This window comes from Melospiza georgiana, chromosome 9 (assembly GCF_028018845.1).
Source record: "Melospiza georgiana isolate bMelGeo1 chromosome 9, bMelGeo1.pri, whole genome shotgun sequence".
In the NCBI taxonomy this organism is placed as follows: Eukaryota; Metazoa; Chordata; class Aves; order Passeriformes; family Passerellidae; genus Melospiza; species Melospiza georgiana.
Genome location: NC_080438.1, coordinates 23,000,532 through 23,022,803, shown reverse-complemented (window position 1 = coordinate 23,022,803; position 22,272 = coordinate 23,000,532). Strand labels below are relative to the sequence as shown.

General features: G+C 57.5%; 2 protein-coding genes across 3 annotated transcripts; one reads left to right on the top strand and one right to left on the bottom strand.

The window, feature by feature from the left end:
• Positions 1-372: 372 nt before the first annotated feature.
• On the bottom strand, positions 373-4,671 carry LURAP1 (leucine rich adaptor protein 1). The gene is made up of 2 exons (XM_058030100.1): positions 4,471-4,671; positions 373-1,480 (listed from the first exon to the last, which is right to left on the bottom strand). Exons 1-2 carry the CDS (start codon positions 4,669-4,671, stop codon positions 791-793), a joined length of 891 nt encoding a protein of 296 aa, XP_057886083.1. The 3' UTR covers positions 373-790.
• POMGNT1 (protein O-linked mannose N-acetylglucosaminyltransferase 1 (beta 1,2-)) lies at positions 4,077-18,759 on the top strand. 2 transcript variants are annotated; one of them, XM_058030099.1, is made up of 22 exons: positions 4,077-4,221; positions 5,736-5,928; positions 7,890-7,998; positions 8,347-8,462; positions 8,709-8,774; positions 9,200-9,313; positions 9,976-10,093; positions 10,395-10,493; positions 10,948-11,075; positions 11,645-11,715; positions 11,986-12,061; positions 13,471-13,554; positions 13,684-13,725; positions 13,895-13,953; positions 14,482-14,554; positions 14,862-14,990; positions 15,274-15,399; positions 15,553-15,617; positions 15,969-16,013; positions 16,181-16,316; positions 16,622-16,731; positions 17,007-18,759. In XM_058030099.1, exons 2-22 carry the CDS (start codon positions 5,818-5,820, stop codon positions 17,107-17,109), a joined length of 1,980 nt encoding a protein of 659 aa, XP_057886082.1. In that variant the 5' UTR covers positions 4,077-4,221; positions 5,736-5,817; the 3' UTR covers positions 17,110-18,759. The 2 variants fall into 2 exon arrangements, with proteins under 2 accessions (XP_057886082.1, XP_057886081.1); XM_058030098.1 differs by lacking the exon at positions 4,077-4,221 and adding an exon at positions 4,891-4,972.
• The last annotated feature ends 3,513 nt before the right edge of the window (positions 18,760-22,272 follow it).

Below are 22,272 nucleotides of genomic sequence, written 5' to 3'. Positions count from 1 at the left end.
TCCAGGGATCCTGCAGGACTGCTCCCAAGTGGGAGACAGTCCAGGAACAGACTGGAGAACTGGATTTCCATTTCCCACCCAGTGCTCTGTTGCTCTCATGTGATCCCATTGGGAAGCCTGCACCATCATCCTTCCTCTGCAGAGCATGGACAGAGGCTCCCCAGCCCCACCTCAGCCCAGCTTCACAGAGGCAGCTAAACCAGGGCTGCACCTGCAGGGAAGGGTGGTTTTGCATCCACCACATGCTGTGGCCAAACCCCAGGTCTGCCCTCCCTGGATGGACACTGGCCTTGAGGACAACAATGGAAATGAGCAGATCCTACAGGGATGCCCTGCTGATGGTCCTGCCCCACACTGAGCATGCTGGTGGCAGTGGCAGTGCCTCCTGTCCTCTCAGGGTAGTCATTTTGGGGGAAGGGTCCCCAGTTTTTGCACACATGAAGCTGAGGATTAGAGAAAGAGATCCCAGAACACCACTGTCCCAGATTTCCCCACCACCACCACCAAGGACAACAGAGGGGTGACCAGCCACCTGCAAGCAACACCCTAGAGCAAAGGATTAAATCTACCAGGACCCACTTCACCCCTTCTCTCCCAGAAATGTGCTGCAGGGCAGGCACCCAGTCCCCTATGGCTGCATCACCAAATGCTGTTTGGGCCACCAGAGGAACAGTGCAACCCACCAAGCCAGCCTGGCCCCCCTTTCCAGCCACCCCAACTCTCCCAAGCACAGACAAGTGAAGCAGACTGGGCAGCTGGGAGAGCTGGACTGGGAAGGCAAAGCCAGGGGCTATAAGAATGTCACATCATCCTGTGACTGGAGCCAGCGCCAGTGGGCATCGTACTCCAGGTGCAGTTTGCTGTTGAGTTTGCAGTTCTCAAGGTCAGCCTCAGCTTTCCAAGCCTTCCCATCTGGATTTCCCTTCCCCAGCCTCTCCCTGGCCCCTGGTGGTGACTTGGTGTCTCTGTCTGCCTCCAGAGAAGGGGACTGCTGGCCCAAACACCCATTGGCCACCTGGGGCTCCTTGGCCAGCCACTGATCCTGGGGCAGCCCAGGCGGGGAGAGGTCCACGTGGGGCCACTCGTGCTCCTCTGCGTCCTTCTCCTGCTTTGCAGGACCCCTCTCGAGGTCGATCCTGACCCAATCCTGCTCTGCCCTGGCCAGGGCTCTGCCTGCCGTGGACGCGGCGGCGGTCTCGGCGGCGTTGTGCGAGTACTCGTCCATGTCATCGGCCAGCGTGTCCAGGTAGCTGCCCACGGAGATGCTGTCCAGCCTGTCGTTGGGGTCCTGCAGGCTGTCCCAGCTGCCCCGCCGCGAGGCCTCCTGGCTCTCCACCAGGCTGTACTGGCTGCTGGCCAGGCTGCTGCAGCGGCTGGTCAGCGTGCTCCGCTCCTCCAGCAGCCACTTGACCGCCTCGATGCCCTCGTTCACCACCACCAGCTGCTGCAGGATCTTCACGTCCACCGCTCGCAGGTAAGCCTGGGGGGAGACACACAGCACAGGGGGGGTTGAGGTCACCCAGGGGCCTCGTGTCCCAGCCCAGCTGAGGTGTCACTGTGGCGGCCACAGTCTGCTAAGCGGTTTGATAAAAAGCATGGTATGGGAGAACATCTCGCGCGGGGAACCGTCCCTGTCCAAGACCTGGGGACACGGCCGTCGGTGACCAACAACTTATGGCTCCCACCAGCCACCAACCCCCCCAGGGAAATAAATCCAGGGCACTTGTGTTGCTACCCTTCTATGGGAACAAGGAGTAAGCAAGGTACTGGAGGTATTGGATGCAGGTCTGATCCCAGAGCATCCTCCAAGACCTGGGAGGCTGCTGGCAGGGCAAGAGGATCAGCCACTGCTCAGTGCAAGTGTCTGGCTGGACCACCAGCACTTCCCCAGGCTGGTCCCTTCATGGCTTTACTTCTCACCTTCCAGGGTCTGAACCGAGCCTGGTGACAATGTCACACGGCAGGATCTGGAGACCCAAATCACTCCCAAAACGGGAGGACAAGGAGGACAGGCATTGCTGATCACACCACTCGCCTCACCGACTCCTCCTGCCCCTCGAGCCTGGGGAAGCTCTTTGCAGACCTCAGCTGCTGCAGAAACATCTGTTTTCCTAATGGAAAGCCCCGTGTGCCAAGACATTCCTGTCTGTATGATACTGGCCGCCAAAAGCCACTGGATTTCCCCTGCACAGGACACAAATATTTTGCCAGGAATGGAAATAAGGCCACGATGGGGGGAAAGGGAGAAAACCCACTGCAGGGCACGTACAGGCAGCCTGCAGGCTGCAGATGCCCATGGACTCTTTCACAAACACATCCTGTGCCCAGCATCAGCAAGCTGGGACAGAAATCCACACGCTCCCCAGGGATCATTTTTCAGCATCCTGTACCCTAGGAGTCACTTGCCCTCCCGCGGGTGACCCCACAGCCTCCTGAGACCCCTGCCTCCGGTCCCACAGCCACAGCAGCCACACAAGCATCCGAGGAAGGAGCCTGGGAAAACTCCAGCCAGGATCTCAGCACGTGACACCTCTCACTCCGACAGGAAAAAAAAAAAGGGTCAAAGATTTGTAAAGACCCAGCACCAGCCCTCCCACCAACCCCCTCGTGCTCCTCAAGCTGGATTTAAATAAAAAATAGCAGGGATGTGCCCGGATTGGGGCAGGAGCCAGCTTCCAAGTACAGAAATTTCCTTTCTAGGCAAGTTATTTCAAAAACTGCCTACAATGGACTTTTCTGCACGCACTGCTAAAGCATCTGGCCTTGGCAGGGAGACGAGGGAGGAGGAGGAGGAGAGCTGGAAACCCCTGGTGGGGGGTTCCCCATTTTTCTCTGCCTCGTGCAGAACTGCAGCTGTCAGAGATGCCCGGGGAGCCAACCCAAAAGCAGAGGGTGGGATAACACTCCCTGCTTTCCACACTGCTTGCTGGAAGGAGTTAGCCATCGATTTGCTGCTAGTTCTCACCAGCCTGACCTCCCCTGTGCACTCCAAGAACCCCCCTCTCCAGCGAGGCCTGGTTACTGTGGGAGGAGACCCAGCACAGGCTGCTGTCTGTACTCCTCCAGATGCACTCTGTTCACTGCACGACCTCGCAGCAAGGACGGGCTGCGCAGGGGACTCTCACACTCCTCCTCATGTTCTCCATGGGCAGACACAGCCCTGCTCCCCTCCCCAGCACGCAGGAAACCTCAGGCGCCTTCTCCTTTCAAGATACCTAGCCCTAGGGATAAATCTTCCTCCTCAGATCAGGAGGCGAGAGTGGGAATTTGCTAAATTCTCCTCCCACCGCCCACTCCCAGGCCAGCTTATCCTCAGAGCACTGAGGGTTTGCTGGTTTCCTGCTGCTCGGGGTGGGGGGTGGAGTTCTGGGGTGGAATTCTGGTCCCTGTTCATGGGGATGGGGCGATGAGAAGAGCCCTGTGCTGGGTTGTAGCACCTGGGTTCGGATCCCAAGCTGCTGATCTGGGTGTGAGGTGTCGCCAGCCCCTCACTGGCCAGCAAGGAGAGCCAGGGCAGGGCAAGGAAATGCCTTTCTGAGCCAAGGTGAATAAAGCCCGGCCCAGGGCAGGCCCTGCTGGCCATAGGCTGAGGCTGCTCGCACCTGGGCAGGGCGAACACCGCACTGCCCCAGAGACCTTTCTCCTCCGGCCAGGGTGCAGCCTCCTGCCAAGGGAGGATGAAAGCAGAGGGAGGATGAAAGCTCCCGCACCGATGGGAATGTTGAATCAGCCAGAGCGGAGGGCTCGGGCTGGGTGGTGCTCCGCTCCCCCGGGGGCACGCAGGGATGCGGGCGTATTTAGCCTGTTTCCCTATGGAAACAACGCTCATTCCCACCCGCTCGGCATGTTGGTGCGTGGGAGAGTCCCTTCCCCCAGCTGCACTTGAACCCATTGCCCAACCTCGCCACGTTTCCCGGAGGCGCAGGCATCGCCGGTCTTTGCTCCCTCCACGAAAGAGGGAGGCGAGAACGCCGCCACCGGCACTGCCCCGGTCCCCGGGAAGGGCTGCCACCGCAGCACGGCCCTTTAGAGCCACCCGAGAGCCCCGAACCCCGGGAGAGCTCCCAGCGATGCCTGTACCTTGTCACCCTGGGGGCTACACCCGGGGGACGCGACATCCACCACCATGCCCTTGGCGAAGGTCCCTGCCCTAAATTCTGATCCCGGACACCGCGATCCCCGACGGAGCCGGCGCTGGGGCTGCGAGGGGGCAGCACGGAGGTGGCCGAGGGACACCCCGGGGGTGGATCTGCGTGGGCCGGGGGCAGAGAGCGGCCGGGGAAGGGGCTGTGAGCTGGGGGCTGTTAGCGCGGACACGGAGGAGCCGGGGGGTTTCCCCGGAACGCAGGCAGAGCGCGGGCACTATCGGGGACTGTCACCGGGGAGGCAAGCGGCTGCCCGAGGCGGCTGCGGTGACGGCGGGTCGGGCCGGTCAGTTACCGGCAGCGCTCCCGGTACCGCGGCACTCACCAGCTCGAGGCGGAGCGTCCGCAGGCGTTCGGCGAGCGGCGGGTGGGCACCGCGGGCCGGTGCGGGTGTCGCGGGCGGCGCGGGCGGCGCGGGGGCGGTGTCGGCCCTTAGCCCCCGCAGCAGCACGGCGGGCGGGCGCCGGCCCACCTTGCCCGCCAGGTCCCGCAGGTCGGCGGGCAGCGCCTCCCCGCCGCCCTCCATGCGGGTGGGGCAGCGGCGGCCGCGCTGTCACCGCCGCCCGCGCCCGGCCCCGCCCCCGCCGCTGCCCCGCCCCCGGCCCCGCCCTCACCGCCACCTGCCCGCGCACCAGCGAGAGCCGCCGGGGCGCGCGGAGCGGCGCGGGGCGGGGCCGGGGGCGGGGGCAGCGCCGGCCACGCCCCCCGCGGTGTCGCTGCGGCGCCGGAAGCGGCGCGGAGGGAGCTCGGGGCGGCGGCGGCGGCACCGCCGAGCCGGGACCGGCCTTGCCCTGCCCGCCCCAGCCCGGCCCCGCCTCAGCCTCCCCGTGAGTAGCGCGGCCCGTACACGCCTCCCGGCCCTCCCCGCGGTCCCCAAGCGCCTGGGTCCCCCTCTCCCCGCCGCCGCTCATTGCCGCCCTCACACACCCGGCTCTCCCGCCCGGCCCTTCGCCACCTTCTCCCCCCGAGTGCCTCTGGGCCCCTGAGCGCTCCTCTCCCCACCCTGCCTGGCCTGGCTGGGGCGCGCTGTGCTCCAGACAGGTCCCCGGCCCTGCCGGGGCTCCACAGCCCGCCCAGGCCCAGCGCTTGCTCCCCGCAGGCCTCCCGCTGGCACCGCTCCTGTGCCCGGGGTGCTGGAAGCTCCGGCAGGACGCTGGGCCCGTGCTGCGCCCCGTGTCCGGCTGGCTGCGCCCCAGTAGCGGGCATGGGGCTGTTGGTGGGCAGGGTGTCCCTCCACCAGGGACCCCTGGCACATACGGCCGGTGAGGCCCATTCCATAACAACTGATGGATCTGTTGTCTGCTTGTGACTTTGGGCTGCTTTTCTTCTCCAGAGCGTGGGAGAGGGCCCATGGCACTGCAGCAGCCTCGCTGAGGGTTCGGCCTGGAGCAGAGGCAGCCCCTGGCCGATGAGTTCAGGGGCTTCCCCTCGCCCTACAGCAAAGCCTGGCCTCCTGCGCTGCTCCCAGCAGGAGCTCTGCTCCAAAGCGCTTTTGCTCATGGCACATCAGTGCACTCCACGGCCACTGCCTGTGCCAGGCTCTGTCTTTGCTGGGGAGGGGGTTTGAGGGCAGCTCTCTCCCCCGAGCAGGGCGCCCCGATGGACATGAGAGGAGAGCAGCGCACATCCTGACCCCCGCCCCGCACGGCTGCCCCCTGCCAGCCCCGGGACTATGGAGGAGTGGAAGCCCAACCCACCCGTGAAGCCCCACAAGAAGCGGAGCTGGTACCTCGCCTGGAAGTACAAGCTGATGAACCAGCGTGCGCTGCGGAAGCTGTGCCAGGTGAGTCACCCGCGGCCCTGCAGCAGATTAGGAGGGATAATCTACAGGATTTACAAGTTTATGGAGCAGCTGCATGGGTGGGAAGTGCGTCGTCTGTTGGCAGTCTGGGTGACCTGACATGCTGAGGAAGCATAACTTGTTCCCCACGAAGCTGCCCCCAAGTGCCTGTGTGTGGAAGGGTCTGCCATGTGTAGCAGCTCCTTGCAGCAGCCAGCAGACCTGTTGAGGCCTGGCTGTGGGAGGAGATACAATTATCCAGGTGGCCTAGGGAAGCTTTCAGCTAGAAACCTGGCTCTGGATTCATGCTGATTGCTACAGGGCTCAGCCTTTAGCTGTTTGATTTGCAAACCAAGCCTGGTATAAGGCACAACAGGTGGACAGAGAAAATAGGGCTTGGTAATAGGATCTCATGCCCCAGAGGCAGCTGGTGTCTGGGAAAGCCTCAGGCTTGGTTGCTTGTGCTGTAAAACAGCTAATCCTTGGTGGAGACGGCGTCCTGGGGGGAGTCTGGGGCTGTAAGGACAGGAAGGTTTGGCCCCATGGCAGCAAAGCACTGAAAAGAGGCCTTTCCTGGGAGGAGCTCATGAGATCTGGCAGTTGGTTGCTGTGGGAGGGAGCAGGGGAGGATTTTGCATTTGTCTGGGAGGACAAAGGGTCGTGAGGGCTACCTGGGCAAGAAGTCTGTTCAGTTCTGTGTCTGATAAGGTGTTGAAGGCTTGGGAATGGGTCTGGTCATTCAGGCAGGCATTGCTCACCATGCTGGGGCAATGGGCTACAGCCTGCACACATCTCTGTACTTTGTGGCGCTGCTTAAAACAGAGATGAACATTTGGCTTAAAATAGCTAGGCCAGAGCTGCAGGTATGGAATAGCCAGGTCTACAGCAGCCAAGCATTCATTAGTTAGCTTTGACCAAGCCAGCTCTGCTAGACCTGGCTGCTGGTCTTGCTTAATTGTTATTCCTTGTTGCCTTATTCTCTCTGTTCACCAGGCAGAAGGTCTGGGCAGGTTGGTGAGGTGGCCTTGCTGCCTCTCCATGAGCCCACAGCTCTGTTCGTGCTTAATTAAAAGCTTTCTGTGCACAGATCCCAAAAGGTGCTCATAGTCCTGAGTCAACAGCAAATTAACAAGCCAAAATGCCATAGTGACATTTATGCCATTGTGTTGTCTTATTGCTGGTTTTCCATTTTCCTCAGTTACTCCTTGGACCTGCTTGGCAGGGATAGCAGCAGCACAGAGCTCTGAGGCAGTGGCTGGACAAACAGGGCAGAAATCCTTTTGGGCCTCTCACCAAGGGCAGGCCAGTGTGGGATCCCAGCCCCATTAATGACCTCAGAGAACCAAGGGTCTGTTCCACAGCCCCTGGACCTTCCCAAGCCCTCTGTGTCAGCATCCACAAGGGTTGCAGTTGAAGTTTGCTGCAGACAGCAAGGCTGCAGGATGCTTTCTGCAGCCTGTGGTACTGTGCAGTTTCCTGAAATCAGACCTCAGCTTCTTCCCTTTGTTTGATTCAGCTGCACAGCATTTCTTCTCCTCTGAACACCCTGAGTGCCTCCTGTGTTTCCAGAGGGATGGATGAGAGTAGTGATGCTGCAGCAGAGACAGAAGTTAAGGTTACCCTGGGAGCTGCAACTCTGAATTACCAAACTCTTTGCCTGCAGGGACCCTCAAGCTTGATGCAATAATTTAGCAGGAATCTGCTCACAGATCTGGAAGCAGGGATATGTTGGAAGTGGGTTAATTCTCACATATCAAGGAGTCAGTGCTCTCCAGGTGATGAATGCATTTCATCATGAAACTCAGTCACCTGTATTTTTTTCTCAGAAAAAATCAGGGGAAGTGTGAAATGCTTGTGATCCTATGCAGGATCTCCTTGGGATGCCCTGCAGCCCATGCCAAGGCAGGCTGGTTTTGGGGTTGTTACTTACAAATTTTTAACATTTCTAACATTCTGCATTGCAGACAGGTGCTGTCCTCTTCCTGCTTGTGACCGTAATTGTGAACATCAAGCTGATCTTGGACACCAGGAGAGCTGCTTATGAGGAGGAAGAGGAGTCTGCACAGGACTATGGTGAGGGGCAGCATCCTGCTGTGCTTTGAAAGCAAGGAAACCAAGGGTTTCTTTAAGTCAGGGCTAGAAAAACAAGTCTGTACATGTGGGTTTAACAAAAATTAATGGAAAATGCTGCTCCCTTCTTGGTCTGTCTACTGAAGGCACGTTTGGTTGCAGAGATCTCTGTGAGGTCAGAGCTGTTGTCATTTGGTATTTCCCCTCACCTACCATCCCTGTAAATTCCCACCCATGACTCCTTGGCTGGGGTGCCTGCTGGGCACACCCTTCTGGATAGGTTAGCAGGGACGAGCAGGGATGAGCTGGAGGTGCCTTGACTGGCTGAAACTGGGAATTTCTCTGCTGTAGACGATGAGATGCTGAATGTGGAAGTCCCCAGGCACCCTGTCAACAACAAGAAGGTCCTGGATGTCGAGGTGTACTCCAGCAGGTCGAAGGTCTATGTGGCTGTGGATGGGACAACGGTGAGTGGCAGGTGCTGGCTGTCCTGTGGGCAGAGAGCTGAATGGATAAATTCACAAACAGCAGTGGTGAGAGCACTTCAAGGACTGGCAGGAAGTTTTGCTTCCAGGACTTCTGCTCTGGCACCCATCACTGCCATCAGCAAAGCCAAAGAGATTTGCCTCTTGTCTGGGGGCTCTGCTGCACAGAGTGCACAGGGAATAAGCAGAGGTCTTGGCATATGATTCTCATAATTTATCCACTTGCAGGTCCTGGAAGATGAGGCTCGGGAGCAGGGAAGAGGGATCCATGTCATCGTCTTAAATCAGGCCACGGTAAAACTTCCCTGTGTCTTTCTAAACTGGGCAGTTTGTCCTTGCTCTTGAACTGTTTGTCCTTGCTCTTGAACTGTTGGCTGCCTGAGGCCAGGGGCAGCCAGGAGGGAGGGAAGGCCCTGAATGCTTTTTGTGTGCAGCTTGCAGAGCATGGCACGGTCATCCAGAGGGTCCCTGCGTGCTGCCTGCTGTCCTTGGAGAGCGGGCAGGGCAGGAGTTGTGGGGCTGGGTGATGCTGCCCATGGAGCTCCGTGCAGGAAGGCCTGAGGGCTGAGCTTGCCTGGGGACAACTCTGGGGCTGACTCCCTGCCATACCGGAAAAGCCACTCCCTGTGTGTTGCTCAGGCTTCCAGGCAGATCTCCATAATTCTGGGTGCCCATACCATGTAGTGTTTAAGCTCCATCTGATGTATGAATACCAACAGGGACATGTGATGGCCAAGAGGGTCTTTGACACCTATTCCCCCCATGAAGATGAAGCAATGGTACTTTTCCTCAACATGGTTGCCCGGGGCCGGATCCTAATCTTCACCATTAAGGTAGGTGTGACCCTAATATTAAAAAAAAAAAAAAAAAGTCATCTTGAGTCAGGATGTCCTGAAGCTCATCTGGGCAGTAGCTTCCTAAATGTCATCAAGCATTCCCAGGACTAAATGTCACATCCCCATGGAGTTGTGACTCCCTGTCTGGATCACTTCCCTTGTCCTCTTGCTCTCCTTTCTGGCTGCAGGTACTGCTGTGCCCAGCAAAGCAGGAGAGCAAAAAGCAGAGTCAGAGCCCACAGCAATAGGCAAGGAGTTAGGTGGAGAATGGATGTGGGGAAATATAAGGGTGTGGTGGGATCCTTCTGGCTCCCAGTTCCAGACTTTACAGGGGCCCTGTGGACTGTGCTAGGTCTGGGCTACTGTGCAAGTTAACACTGTGCTGCTTCAAGGTTTTTGTGTTTAACTCTGTGAAATGTTGCTTAACACATGGCCCTGCTTGAGAACAATTTGGTCTCAAGGAAACAGGCGTCCATGATTCCTCTGACCTGCCTGTGGGCCATTATGAAGCCACTGACAGCTTTAGTGGCACAGAAACCCTGAAGGTTTCTGGCTCAACTGCTTCAAGGGTAGGAGTGGGCCCTGTACGCCTTTGGTATTGATGGGAGACTTCCCTGTCAGGAGCAAGACTTCAGCTGCAGGGTTGTGTTTTGTTCCAGGATGAAGGCTCCTTTCACCTCAAGGAGACAGCCAAGAATGTCCTGAAAAGCCTGGGGAGCCAAGTTGCACCTTTCCTGAGCTGGAGAGACATGTGGACATTTGTGGGCAAGAAGGGGGGTGAGTCTTGCACAGGCTTTGTGGCTCCTTTTTTTGGGAGAAGCCAGGTGAAGAGAAACTCATCCCATCCCCAATGGGCTCTATGAGCAGGGAACAAGTCCCAGAGAGTGGCAGCTCCATTCCTGGGGGTGAGCATGGTACACCTGGGGGTATGGAGGCAGAGTGTGTTCCTTCAGCAGTTTGCCAGAGGCCAATGGGAAAAGGTGCCAAGCTGTCCCCCAGGCCGACAGCCCCTTGTCATGCCGAGACAGAGTGGGGCTGGGCCCTTCCAGGCAATTCTGATGCTATATTCCTGCTCCAGGAGAAGTGTATGGGGAGAAGCATGCCAAGTCACCTGCCCTCTCAACGTGGGGTGACCCTGTTCTGCTGAAGACAGAAGTTCACTTGACATCTGTGGAAGGTAAGAAGTGCACTCTGCTCTGTGGTGTCTCTGGGAGACGTCTCCCTGCTGCCTGGTTTTAAGTCAAAGCCATTTGAGGCTTTTTGAGGTGATGATGGTAACTTTTAAAATGGGCTTGGCTCCCTTTCTTCCTACTTCCATGGCAATTCCAGGCATGGTTGCTGAGAAAGGTGAGGATGGAGAAGAGGGAGCATGGCTAGTTGTCACCTCTCCAAACCAGACCTGCTCTGGTCAGTTTTCTGACTGTTGGCTTTGAGCAACCTGCTGCTGCTCAGAGAGGCCAGAGATGGGGTTGGGCTCTGAATGGCTCCTGGGGCTGTGTCTGGCATCCAAAGCCAGGGACTGGCTTGCTGGCTGAGCCCAGGGAGAGCCATGTGTGTTGTTTCCCAGCCTGGAGCAGCCAGGGTGAATGTGTGAGGGTGACAAGTCTGTCTGTCCTCCTTGGTGCCCCCAGATGCTGAGTGCCACTGGCCCGACACGGAGCTGAACCGGCGCCGCAAGCGGTTCTGCAGCAAAGTGGAAGGGTATGGCAGCGTCTGCAGCTGCAAGGACCCCACACCCATCGAGTTCAACCCTGACCCTGTGAGTGCAGGAGGGCTCCAGGAGGGAGGGCTGGGCTGGGCCAGGTGTGTTTTGCAGCTGATGCAGAGCCCTGGCCTTAAGCACTAGCTGAGTGATGCAAACTGCCCCTGGGCAAGCCCTTAGCCCCAGCAAAGGTGGGGTGAATACCTGGGGCCAGGTCATGCTGGGGCAGGGAAATTCCTTTGCTCTGAGTTGCCAGGAATAGTTACCCTATTCTAGGGATATCAGTGTAAGCAGCAGAGCCTGAATATCTACACACAGAGCAGCTGTTGTGACTTTTGGGCTGTCCATGGGGCAGAAGGGTTCAGACACAGGTCTCTGAGTGGATGCAAACTGGGATTTTGGAGCTGGGTCAGAGGTGAGGTGAAGAAGGGAAGCTGGTAGGGTTTTCAGTTGTGCTGAGGGTATCCTGGTTGGTTGGTGTGGCCCTGAGCCAAGAGGAAGGACTGTGCAGCTCTGCTGTCTTAACAGTGGGTCCCTACCCCGTGGATCCTGCTCTCAGTGGCACAGAATCATTTTAGTTTGCATGGCCTCTCCCACCCCCACTCACACACATTGTTCTCTTCCAGCTCAAAGACAATAAAGTCTTTGATGTGCCAGTAGCTGTGATTGCAGGGAACCGCCCCAACTACCTGTACAGGTAAGCACTCCCAGAGGGCACAGCTCCTCTGCTCCCTGCACAAGACCAGGCATGGCCCTGGCCCTTCCCTCTCTCCTCTGGCAGCATCCAGCCTCCTCCCGGGGTGTGTGAGCACCAAGGGCAGATCCTGGGGGAGGGGAAGGGAAGGCATAGGTGGGTCCTGTTCCCTGATGGTGCACACTTTGCCCATCCCAAGGGATCCACAGCCTGTGCTGAGGGGCCTGTGCCCCTGGGGCTGTGCTGTGCTCAGGCCCCTCTGTCTCTCTGCAGGATGCTGCGTTCCTTGCTGTCAGCTCAGGGCGTCAATCCACAGATGATCACAGTCTTCATTGATGGCTACTACGAGGTGAGAGCATTGCCAGAGATCCCTGTGGCCAGCTCCCTGCTCCCCAGCCCAGTGCTGGCCCAGTCCTTGGAGGGTGGCAAGTTGAGAGCTTTGTCACCTTCCTCCTGCTGTGTGTCACGCTGCTCCTCACCTGCTCCTACACAAAGCCAGCCAAAGTTGGCCAAGCCATGGTGTGGGTAAAGCTGCCTTGGCCTTTCCCAAAGCCCAGGACTGATATTCCCATGTCAGGAGGGGGTTGGTGTGCAGGAATGCACATGATGGTCATGCTGGGCTCTCCCCATTCCCTTTTCTCACTTGTTGAGCATTGCCAGCCCCTTGAGCAGGCTCTGGGTGTAACATCACCTGTCCAGCTGCTTCACATGGAGAGGAACAAACCAGTCCAGCACCATTCTCAGTGAAGAGGCACAAGAGATGAAGAGACACAAAACAGTGTTTTCCCAAGGCTCAAAGCTTGAGGTTCATGAAGGCTGGGGCCAGGTGGAGGAGAACTGCCCTTTATAGGCAAAGGCCTTCCTCTCATTCAACCCTGTATAGCCCTGGAGAGTCCCACTCAAAGCCATGTCTGTCTGGCAGTGGAATGTACTCTGAGGCAGGCATGTGAGATCTTAGTAGATCTCAGGAGCTTGCTGGGCCTCATCTCTGCAGCATCCAGTGAGGTCCTGCCTGGTTGCCTTGGGATTGAGACAGTTGTTCCCTTGCAGCTCTCTCCCACCACTGCCACACTGTGGGGCTGGGGGAGCTGGCTTGTTTGTGCAGGCTCTTGCTGCACCACATCAGAGCAGTTAAAGATAGCAGCATCCATTGCCATGGCAACTGGAGCAGCATCCCTTAGCTACGAGGGGGCAGCCTGGATGCTCGAGCTGCCATGGTGGATACCTGGGGAAGGGGGAAGGGTTGGTACAATGGGAGCTCCTTCTCTCTTTTGTGGCCAGGAGGTGGGATCCACAGTAAGGGGATGGAGAAGGCCTTGGTGGCTGCTTCTTGGGGCAGGGATACCTCAGCCCAAATTTGGATTACTTCTGACCCCTATCCTTGGTCAGAAAGGTCTTTTTCTTGGCAACTGTGAGAGAAAGTTGGGTTGATTGTGGTCTTGCCATTAAGCAGCTGTTAGGAGGTCCTGGCTATACCTGTTTGCTTTCTGCACTGTCTGTGGGAGGCTGGAATTGGGACCTCCCAAATATTCTTGGATACAACTTTGTGTCTGCAAAAAGTGCTAACAAAGTCATGGTGATACTGGAGGGCCACGAGGGTTTGGCAAGTTCTGTGCTGCAGGGTCTGTATTGAGCCTCTCTAATCTCCAAGAAGACAGCCACATGCAGGGGATGCTCTGTTCTCCTGGGGAGGTAACACTGGCAGGGGAGGGGAGAATGACCCACACATTTGATGAGCTTTGCACTTTTCCATTGCAGGAGCCAATGGATGTCGTGGAGCTGTTTGGCCTCTCAGGAATACAGCACACTCCCATCAGCATTAAAAACGCCAGAGTTTCCCAGGTGAGAGAGCTTTCAAATCCTGGGACAGTTATTTCCAGGGACCTGGAATAGCATTTGAGGGAGGCAGGCTTAGCCCCAGATCTGTGCCAGGTTGATGCTAACACAGACAATGATTATCTTCTCTTGTAGCACTACAAAGCCAGTCTGACTGCAACCTTCAATCTGTTCCCGGTGAGTGAGGCTGCTGCAGCACAGCCTTCCCCTGGGGTTTGTGATCCCTGCCCCACAGCAGCTGGGATCTGTCCTCCAGGGCAAGGAACCTCACAGACACAGCACACTGCTTGTGTCTCTGCTCTGTCCTGTTCTTCTCCATCCTTCTGATGTTCTCCTTGCCCTACAGGATGCTAAATTTGCTGTGGTTCTGGAGGAAGATCTTGACATTTCTGTTGACTTCTTCAGGTAAAGTTGGGGGTTCCTGTGTGGGATCATTTCCTGGAAGCTCTCTGAATGCTGAGGAGAGGCCAGACCCCTGCCAGCTGTAGCTCTCTTAGCTAAGGCTGAGCAGACCCCTGGCAAAAGCAATAACGGAGCTCTGCCTTCAGAGTCTGAGGCCACTGTCCTGGCAATCAGTGCAGGGTGACTTCAGGGCTGGGGATCTCTTCCTGGTTGACTTTCTGGGGACACTGATCTGTTCACATGGTTGGAGCTGCCCCCTAGTCAGAGGACAGGGGCAGTGTCTAATGAGGCTCCTGTTCCTTCTTAAGGAGAAGAGACTGATGGGCAGGAGAAAATGCTGTCTTTTCATGGTGAGATGTAGCTTAGCTTGTTTGGGTGCTCCTCCCCTGGTCTCCCACCAGCATCAGTTATCTCAGGCCAAAAATTGGGATAAGCAGTTCCAGCAGTTGGGAGTAGCTCATCTCTTTGTGGAGGGTTTGCCTTGGTTTGCATGGTAGAAGGGTGTTTGACATGGGTCAACTCTTTCCTCAGCTTTCTGAGCCAGTCAATACACCTGCTGGAGGAGGATGAGAGCCTGTACTGCATCTCTGCTTGGAATGACCAGGTGGGTCAGGGAAGGATGGTGGTGCAGGGCCACCTCTGCCCTGTGTTGTTTCCATATCAGACTGGGGTCCAGGTTCCACCTTTAAAGCAGGGTGTGTGTCCCCACTGTCACCCTAAGTGCGTCTGTCTCCCCAGCCCTGGACTCCTCAGAAGTGTCCCTGAAAATCACCCTTCTGTCCCTGCCATGTGCTTCCCAGTGGCTGTTCCCCTCTTTACATAATGAGGAACTCAAGGGAGCACGATGCCTCCCTTTTTTTGGTGGGGTATGGGTGCATTCAGGGTGCTGAACACTCCCCATAACACTGCAGGGCTATGAGCACACAGCTGAGGACCCATCACTCCTGTACCGTGTGGAAACCATGCCAGGCCTGGGATGGGTGCTCCGGAAGAGCCTGTACAAGGATGAGCTGGAGCCAAAGTGGCCAACCCCAGAGAAGGTGAGTACCTTGGAATGACCCTTTTATCTACACCCCCATCTCTGCCCACCATCAGGCCCTGATCTTCACCCAGTCCCTGGGTGTACAGCTCCTGGAGGGGCTGTCCCTGTGCTTATACTGGGGAGGATGCCCAAGCAGAATGGATTTGGGACGGGCAGTGACTTGAGGAGGCACATAACCATCCACAGCACTGGGGCCAAAGGGGCTGGACCTGGTGTGAGCACCCAGAAAGGTCCCTGGATGTCCCCAGAGCTGAGTGTGAGCTGCAGTTTTCCCTCCCCAGCTCTGGGACTGGGACATGTGGATGCGGATGCCCGAGCAGCGGAAGGGCCGGGAGTGCATCATCCCGGACATCTCGCGCTCCTACCACTTCGGCATCGTGGGGCTCAACATGAACGGCTACTTCCACGTGAGTGACCTCCCACAGCCCCCAGGCCCTGTCCTGCTGCTGAGCTCTGACTCAGACACCTCCCCAATACTGGGGATGCTTGAGGTCATCTCCAGGGGTTGCTGACCGTGATCAAACCTGGTTTTCCTTCCCTACTCTCTCACTTTCTCCCAGGAAGCTTATTTCAAGAAGCACAAGTTCAACACTGTTCCAAATGTCCAGCTTAAAAATGTGGAGAGGTAAGTGCTGCTCACAACGAGACCTTGATGAAACAGTAGCTTGGTCTGACCCTTGTCTCCTTGTCCTGGAGTCATCTCCCATCTGGAGTGGCCATAACATCCAGCATCAGCACACTGGCCTCTGCTGGGGAGTTCTGGCAGTGGTTTTTGCAAGGTTGGGTTTGGCTACCCTGTGCTTCAGGTGGACATGTTCAAGGGTTGTGGTTTTGCTTCCACATCTCAAGAATGTGTGGCAGTCCCTGCTCTCCATTTATTGGTTCCAGCTGCCTTTAGTGTTACACTGGGACAGTCTTAAATTTGGATCAAACTATCTGACTCTGCCCTGATCTGTGTTCTCTCCTTCTCCAACAGCTTGAGGAAGGATAACTATGAGACTGAAATTCATCGGCTCCTGGGGTGAGTGCCTGCTGGAAGGTGGAGAGACCACAAGGCACACTGGTGAACCAACCAGAACAGAAGGGAGGGTGGAGGTGGCCCTGGTGGTCCCAGCCACATCTTGCATGTCTGAAGTGGGAAGAGGGAGAAGGTGAGGCCCCCTCTCACTCCTTGTTCCATTTCCACAGTGAGGCTGAGGTCTTGGACCACAGCAAGAACCCCTGTGAGGACTCCTTCGTGCCCGACACTGAGGGCAGGGTCTACGTCATGTTCATCAGGATGGAGCAGGAAGCAGATTTCACCACCTGGACTCAACTTGCCAAGGTGAGGGCCCTGACATGGCTTGTCCTGAGCCCTGCACTGATCTCTGTGTCACTGGGAAACACCTGGCTGTTGTTCTTGGGTTTTCCCACGGCAATGACACAGCTCACCAAATGGGTTCTTGCTGTCCCTGGGTGATGTTGAAGCTCTGGGTGTGGCTGGAAGGATGCAGCCCTGTGCCACCCTGGTCTTGGGGTACAGCTATGTCTCAGGGCAGGGGTTGTGGTTCTTCCCATGCCAGGGGGACACCTGGTCCTGGTGTCCATCCCCAGGCTCTGATGCCTTTTCCTCCCTCCTCACCATCCTAGTGCCTCCACATCTGGGACCTGGACGTCCGTGGGAACCACAAGGGGCTGTGGCGGCTGTTCCGCAAGAAGAACCATTTCCTTGTGGTGGGGGTCCCTGCCTCCCCCTACTCGTGAGTACCAGGGACACAAAGGGCTCAGCAATGCCCCATCCTTGTGGCACTGTGCCCTGCCTGGCACACACCATCCTGCACTCCTGTCCCAGCCCAATCCTTGGGGGATACCTTCACTCCTTAATCAGTGTGGTGGGAGGAGGGATGGGATACATTCCCAGGGTTGGAGGATGTCCCAGTGGGAAGGAGATGATGCCAGGCAGTGCTGTTGGAAACTGGGGTCCTGAGGGGGCCCATCAGCTGTGCCTGCTCCCATCCAGCCCCCTCACCTGCAGGTCCAAGAAGCCCTCGTCAGTGACACCCATCTACATGGAGCCCCCTGCCAAGGAGGAGGGGGCAGCGGCAGTGCCAGCAGCAGCAGCAGCAGAGCAGACGTGAGGCTGGCAGCTGGAAGCAAAGGGGACCAGGGGAGCACAGAGACCCCCACGGTGCAGAGACACAGCTGGCAGCAGCTCTCACAGCCTGGTGACTGGATACAGACTCCTGTTTTGGGCTGCAAAAGCAGATGTTGGGCTTCCTCCAGCCCCCCTTGTGGTCTCCCTTTCCCTTGCACAGGATCCTTCCCTGTAGGTATGCCACCCCAATCCCGGGAACTTGGTTTTTTTTTAACACAGACACTCTACTAACGCTGCTCCTTTTGCCCCCTGGCTGGGCAAGGCTGGAGGAAGGAGATGCTCAACTGGAGCCTGGAGGAGGCCTCAAAAAACACCTCTGCTCTCCCTTTTGGCCCTGAAGTCCTGAGAAGGCAGCATGGTGTGAGTGCTGCAGCCTGCCAGCTGGGTGTTATTTATTAACTCTTGCCTGCTGGCTTTGTGCCCCGTGGTGAACACAGTGCTGAAGAGGGGATATTCCAGCATCTCTCCTGTTACCTGCACGATGGGTGCACCTTGAAGACTGTGTGCTGGTTGGACATCTTCCTGCACACTGGCTTTGCTGCATGGGCTGCAGGCACTGATGCAGCCCAGCTCACAGGAAAGGGAATGCTGGAGAGGAGCTGGACTTGCTGCAGACACAGAGGGACACCCACACCCAGCACGAGGGCGGTCAGTTCTGGAAGCTGGAGGTGATTGTAGGTGGAGTGCACCAGGCTGTGTGCTCTGGCTCAGACTGTCCTCACCCACCTTCTGTGGGGAGCAGCCCTGGGTGCTGGGAGAGGGGATGAAAGTGCCTTGCAGAGTGGGAAGGGAGCAGCCAGCAGGCATCATGCCCTGGCTGCAGGGGCTGGGTGGGCCAGGGTCATCTGGAGCAGGAGAGGCTGCTCCATGGTCCTTGCCTCTGGTACTGTACCCTGCCTCTCCATCCTCCCTGCCCTGGTACCCCCTGCTTTTGCTGAAGGCAGAGGGAGTTTCTTCTCCTGAATTCCCACCCTTACTGTGGTAAGTTGCTGGCAGGGAAGCTATGAGCTGGTCTGGGATGGGCAGCCTGGCCCTCCCTCTGTGGTACACCCTCATGCAGAGGGAGAGGCTTCCGTGCCTTAGGAAGGTGCCAGGGCCCTCTCCCATCCCCAGCCATTTGGTACTAATGTCCCTGCACCCCAGGGGGACAGTCCTGGTCCCCTTGCTCAGTGCAGCTCCTCCTCATCTGTGCAGCAGGAGATCCATCCTCTGCCCTTTCCCTGGCCTGGGGCAGGGATGCAGTGCTCTGGCTTGCCTTTGGGAGAAGGAGTTGCTGCTCAGCCCTTTCCCTGAGGTAACAGGGGCTCTTCCCCTTCATTTTCTCACTGTGAACTGAGCATTGGGGTCTACACTACACTAACTTATTTATTTATTGCTCCTGGGAAGGGATGGATCACAGGAAGCAGCAGGGAGAGCTGGCAGCCCCCGGCCTGCACAGGTGCAGTCATGGGAGGTTTGTCTCTTGTCCCCCTGGCTCCAGCCTCTGTTCCCTGCTTTTCTCCCTTGCCCAGAATAGGAATGAATACTTGTGAACCAGGGAACTCCTCTTGGCCAGGATGATCCCAGTGTGGATGCAGCACAGCTCTAGCATGGCTGCAGGGACTCTGACCCTCACAGTCCCTTGCACACCTGCCCTAGCAGCTGGGATGGGATGGGATGGGATGGGATGGGATGGGATGGGATGGGATGGGATGGGATGGGATGGGATGGGATGGGATGGGATGGGATGGGATGGGATGGGATGGGATGGGATGGGATGGATGCAGGAGGGAACAGAAGCAAGGGTGCAGAGTGGCACCCTTGAGGCTGCAGTTCAGGTCTGGGGCTCAGCCCTGCTCTCCCCAGTGCTGCCCTTCCATGGGACTGTGCTCTGACAGCCAGTGGGCAGGTGGCCCGTGTGCTGGCCCTCAGGGTAGGGCAGGGCTTTTATGAGGATGGAAAAGGGATTTTACTTCTTTCTGAGGAAAAGTAGCTTGCTCCCCATGTCCTGCTTTGGCAGAACTTCCCAATGGCTCTCCACTGCCCTTCCCTGGCACCTCTGTTCCCAAGGCTCAGTTTCTCTTCCCCTGGAAACTAAATGCATCCTCTTGCCCTTCTTGGGTAGGGCCCAGGCTTGGCTTCTTCCCAGCTCCTCTTGGGGCTGGGGAAGGTGGTCGAGGGATAGGGGATGGCTAAACATGAGTTCCCTCTTCTCCCCTGCCACACAGGGCTGTGGCTCCCTGCTCTCAGTGACAGCAGGACTCAGCTGGTGGGCTTTAGGCTCCCCCTTCTCCACACACCACGCCAGGCCCATGGGGTGCTGTTCTGCATCCCTCCCTGTCCCCCAGCAAGGCTCAGGAGTGGCACCGTGCAGGGCTGGGTGTGTGGCATCACCAGGGTTTGACGCTTTCTGAATGGAATTATTTTTTCAAGAGTAAACATTGCAAAGCTGTTGAGCCTCGTGTGTTTCATAGCTGGCCCTGTGCAGGGTGCAGGACTGGGGTCCCTGGCTCTGGGGTCCTGCCTGGAAACACAGACCCCTGTCCCCTTGGTGCCTTGCTCTGCCCAGGGCTGCACAGGCCTGGCTGTGGGCTGTGCCAGCAGAGGTCCCCTGTGTGGTGCCATGCAGTGCCAGCAGGGCTGGCACAGGTTTATGAGCTGTTTCTTCCTCAAGCTTTATCACTTTTATCTTCATCAACTGATGGAAACTCTGACGAACTGCCTGGTGACCCGTTCTGTGTTCCTCCTGGCACCTCCAGCTGCTGTGTCCTGAGAACGACAGCCTTGTCACACTCTTGACCACTCCAAATGGCTGCCCCTATGGGACAGGGAATCCTGGAGGGCTGGGGCTGCACCCATTTCTGGGGCAGAGACCACGGGACTGAAATAAAGTGGTAATGGGAGAGTGTCAGCCACCAGCACGGACCTGCTGCCTCCTGCTCCCCTGCCTGCTCCCTGCAGCCAGGCTGGGCTGACAGCCCCTCCCCAGGACATTTCTGGCAGGGCAACCCCTTGGCAGCATTTGTTCCTCGGTCCCAGGGCCTTGGTGAGGGGCTCTCACCTCCCCATCCGCCGCCTGCCGCGCCAAGCCCTGCGGCACCGGCTCTGTGCCAGGGCACCGCGGGCGAGAGGCGGATCCACCTGCTGGGGGCAGAGCCCTGCAGAGCACCTGGGCTCGGCTCTGACACCTCCAAACTGAAACAGAGATGACAGCAGCAGCAGGTTAACCCCTTGAAGGGGAGAGCCTGTGGAGGCTGATGGAGAGCCTCGGCCCTCCAGGTGCTGGTGTTGCCAGGGTTCCTTACCCCGGGTGTTTGTTAGATGAGCCGGGTCACACATCATCCTGCCCATTTGGGGGTCTCTCACTTCCTGGTGCACGCTGCTGGTGCTGGAGCATTCCCAGCAGTCCCAGGAGCTGGCTGGGCAGCTCTCCCCTCACCTGCCCGCCCTGAGGTCCGACCCAGTGGCTGCCCCAGCTCAGCCCCATGCAACAGCAGCTGCAGCACGTGCTGCCCGAGCTGCATTTCTCACCCTGCAGCCCCCCCCGCCCGGCCTCCCTGGCTTTGTGCAACCCTACAAAGGAGAACCTGTCTGGGCTGCCCCACCTCCCAGGAGCTGGCTGATAATTAAACAAAAGCAAAATAGCGTTGGCATGAAACTTGACCTTTCCAGAGCCTGTGGGGGGTGGGGAATTTTGCATAGTTTCCGGTGGTGTTTATTTTTATGCATCATAGTTTTTTTGTTGGAGATCTGAGGAAGTAGGAAGTCCCTGTGCTTCGATGACGGGCTGGCATGTGGGAGACAAGGTCTAGGCTGACCCTTCCCATGGCACATGGGTTCCTCTGTGCCCCTCAGATGGAGGGATGAGCCTTCCAGGCAGAGTCCTCTGGGATAACACACCGAGTCCCCTTGAATGGAGAGATGTCATCACTAGAAGGATGCTCTGTGCTGGCCCCGTCTCCTTCCTGCCGTGGGAGGGAGTCAGTGATGCTGTGCCCAGCCACTTGCATCCCAGCCCAGGGAGCTGATCCTAAATTTTCAGCACCCTCTGCCTCATAAAAAGCCATAAATGCCAAAAGCATTTATGAATAAAGCATTCATAAATGCCAAGATGCCCAAAGTGCTCCCAGGAAGGGACTCTGCTTGGCTTCTCCCCTTGTTCCCAGCTTTGAGGGGGGTCCCTTCCCTGCACCCAGCCCATTCCTGTCGCTGTTCCCTGCTGTGCCTGCAGACACAGGGCTGCCACCTCCTGTTCCCACATTTAAGGTAGGTGGCAAATTAATCTTCAACTGGGTGCCAGGATTGCTGTGATGGTTGTTGTGCCGTCCCTGCCCGGTGCAGCATTAATGATTAACACACAGTTCAGTGGCAGCTCCTGCCTGCTGCCTGTTGAACAGCCCTTGCTTGCATTGCCTCCTCTGATATCCCCACGAAATTATTAGGGCAGGGAGCTGCCTAGAAAGCACTGCTGGGGTCAGGCTGGCCATAAGGATGGCTTATCTCTGAGGAGAAGGGAGTCAGGCAGGCAGTCTGTGCCAGGGAAAGTGTGCATTGCCTCACTTCTTCCCCAGGACCAGCCTGAGTGAGCCCTTCAAGGATATCCTCTTCTCCCCAGTCCGGGAACATCCTGTCCCAGCTTTTACAGGGGTAATTCCCCACAGCAGGCACTCCTTGGCAACTAATGCTGGATGAGTTTGCTTTAGCTTCTTATTACCCCCTTTATTAGCACAAACTCAAAGAGGTGCAGCTCCTTCGTCTTTTCGTGTACCTGTTCCCATCGATGATAATTCCCAGGAAGGAGGGGGCGGCTCCTTTCCTAAATTACCGATCACTGCCCACTCCCTGCCAGCACAGGCGCCTGCACCACGCAGGGTTTCACCTGCTGTGCCCTGGGGCAAGTAATGCCGGCGGAGATTGCACCCTGCAAATCTCCGGGAATTTTCGTCTCTGTGCAGCTCCTGTCATGGCACTGGCTGCTTGCCCAAGGTCCCTGCAGGGAGACTTTGCCCTCCTGCCTTCCCTCACCCTGTATCCCAGGTGGAAAACAAGAACCCCCACTTTGGCACACACCCAATGTGCCAGGTTCTCAAGCCATCTCCTGCCATCTATCCAGGGGCAAAAAGGAAGTTTCTGTTTGCCACCCTAATCCCTCAGGGACCTTTTGGCC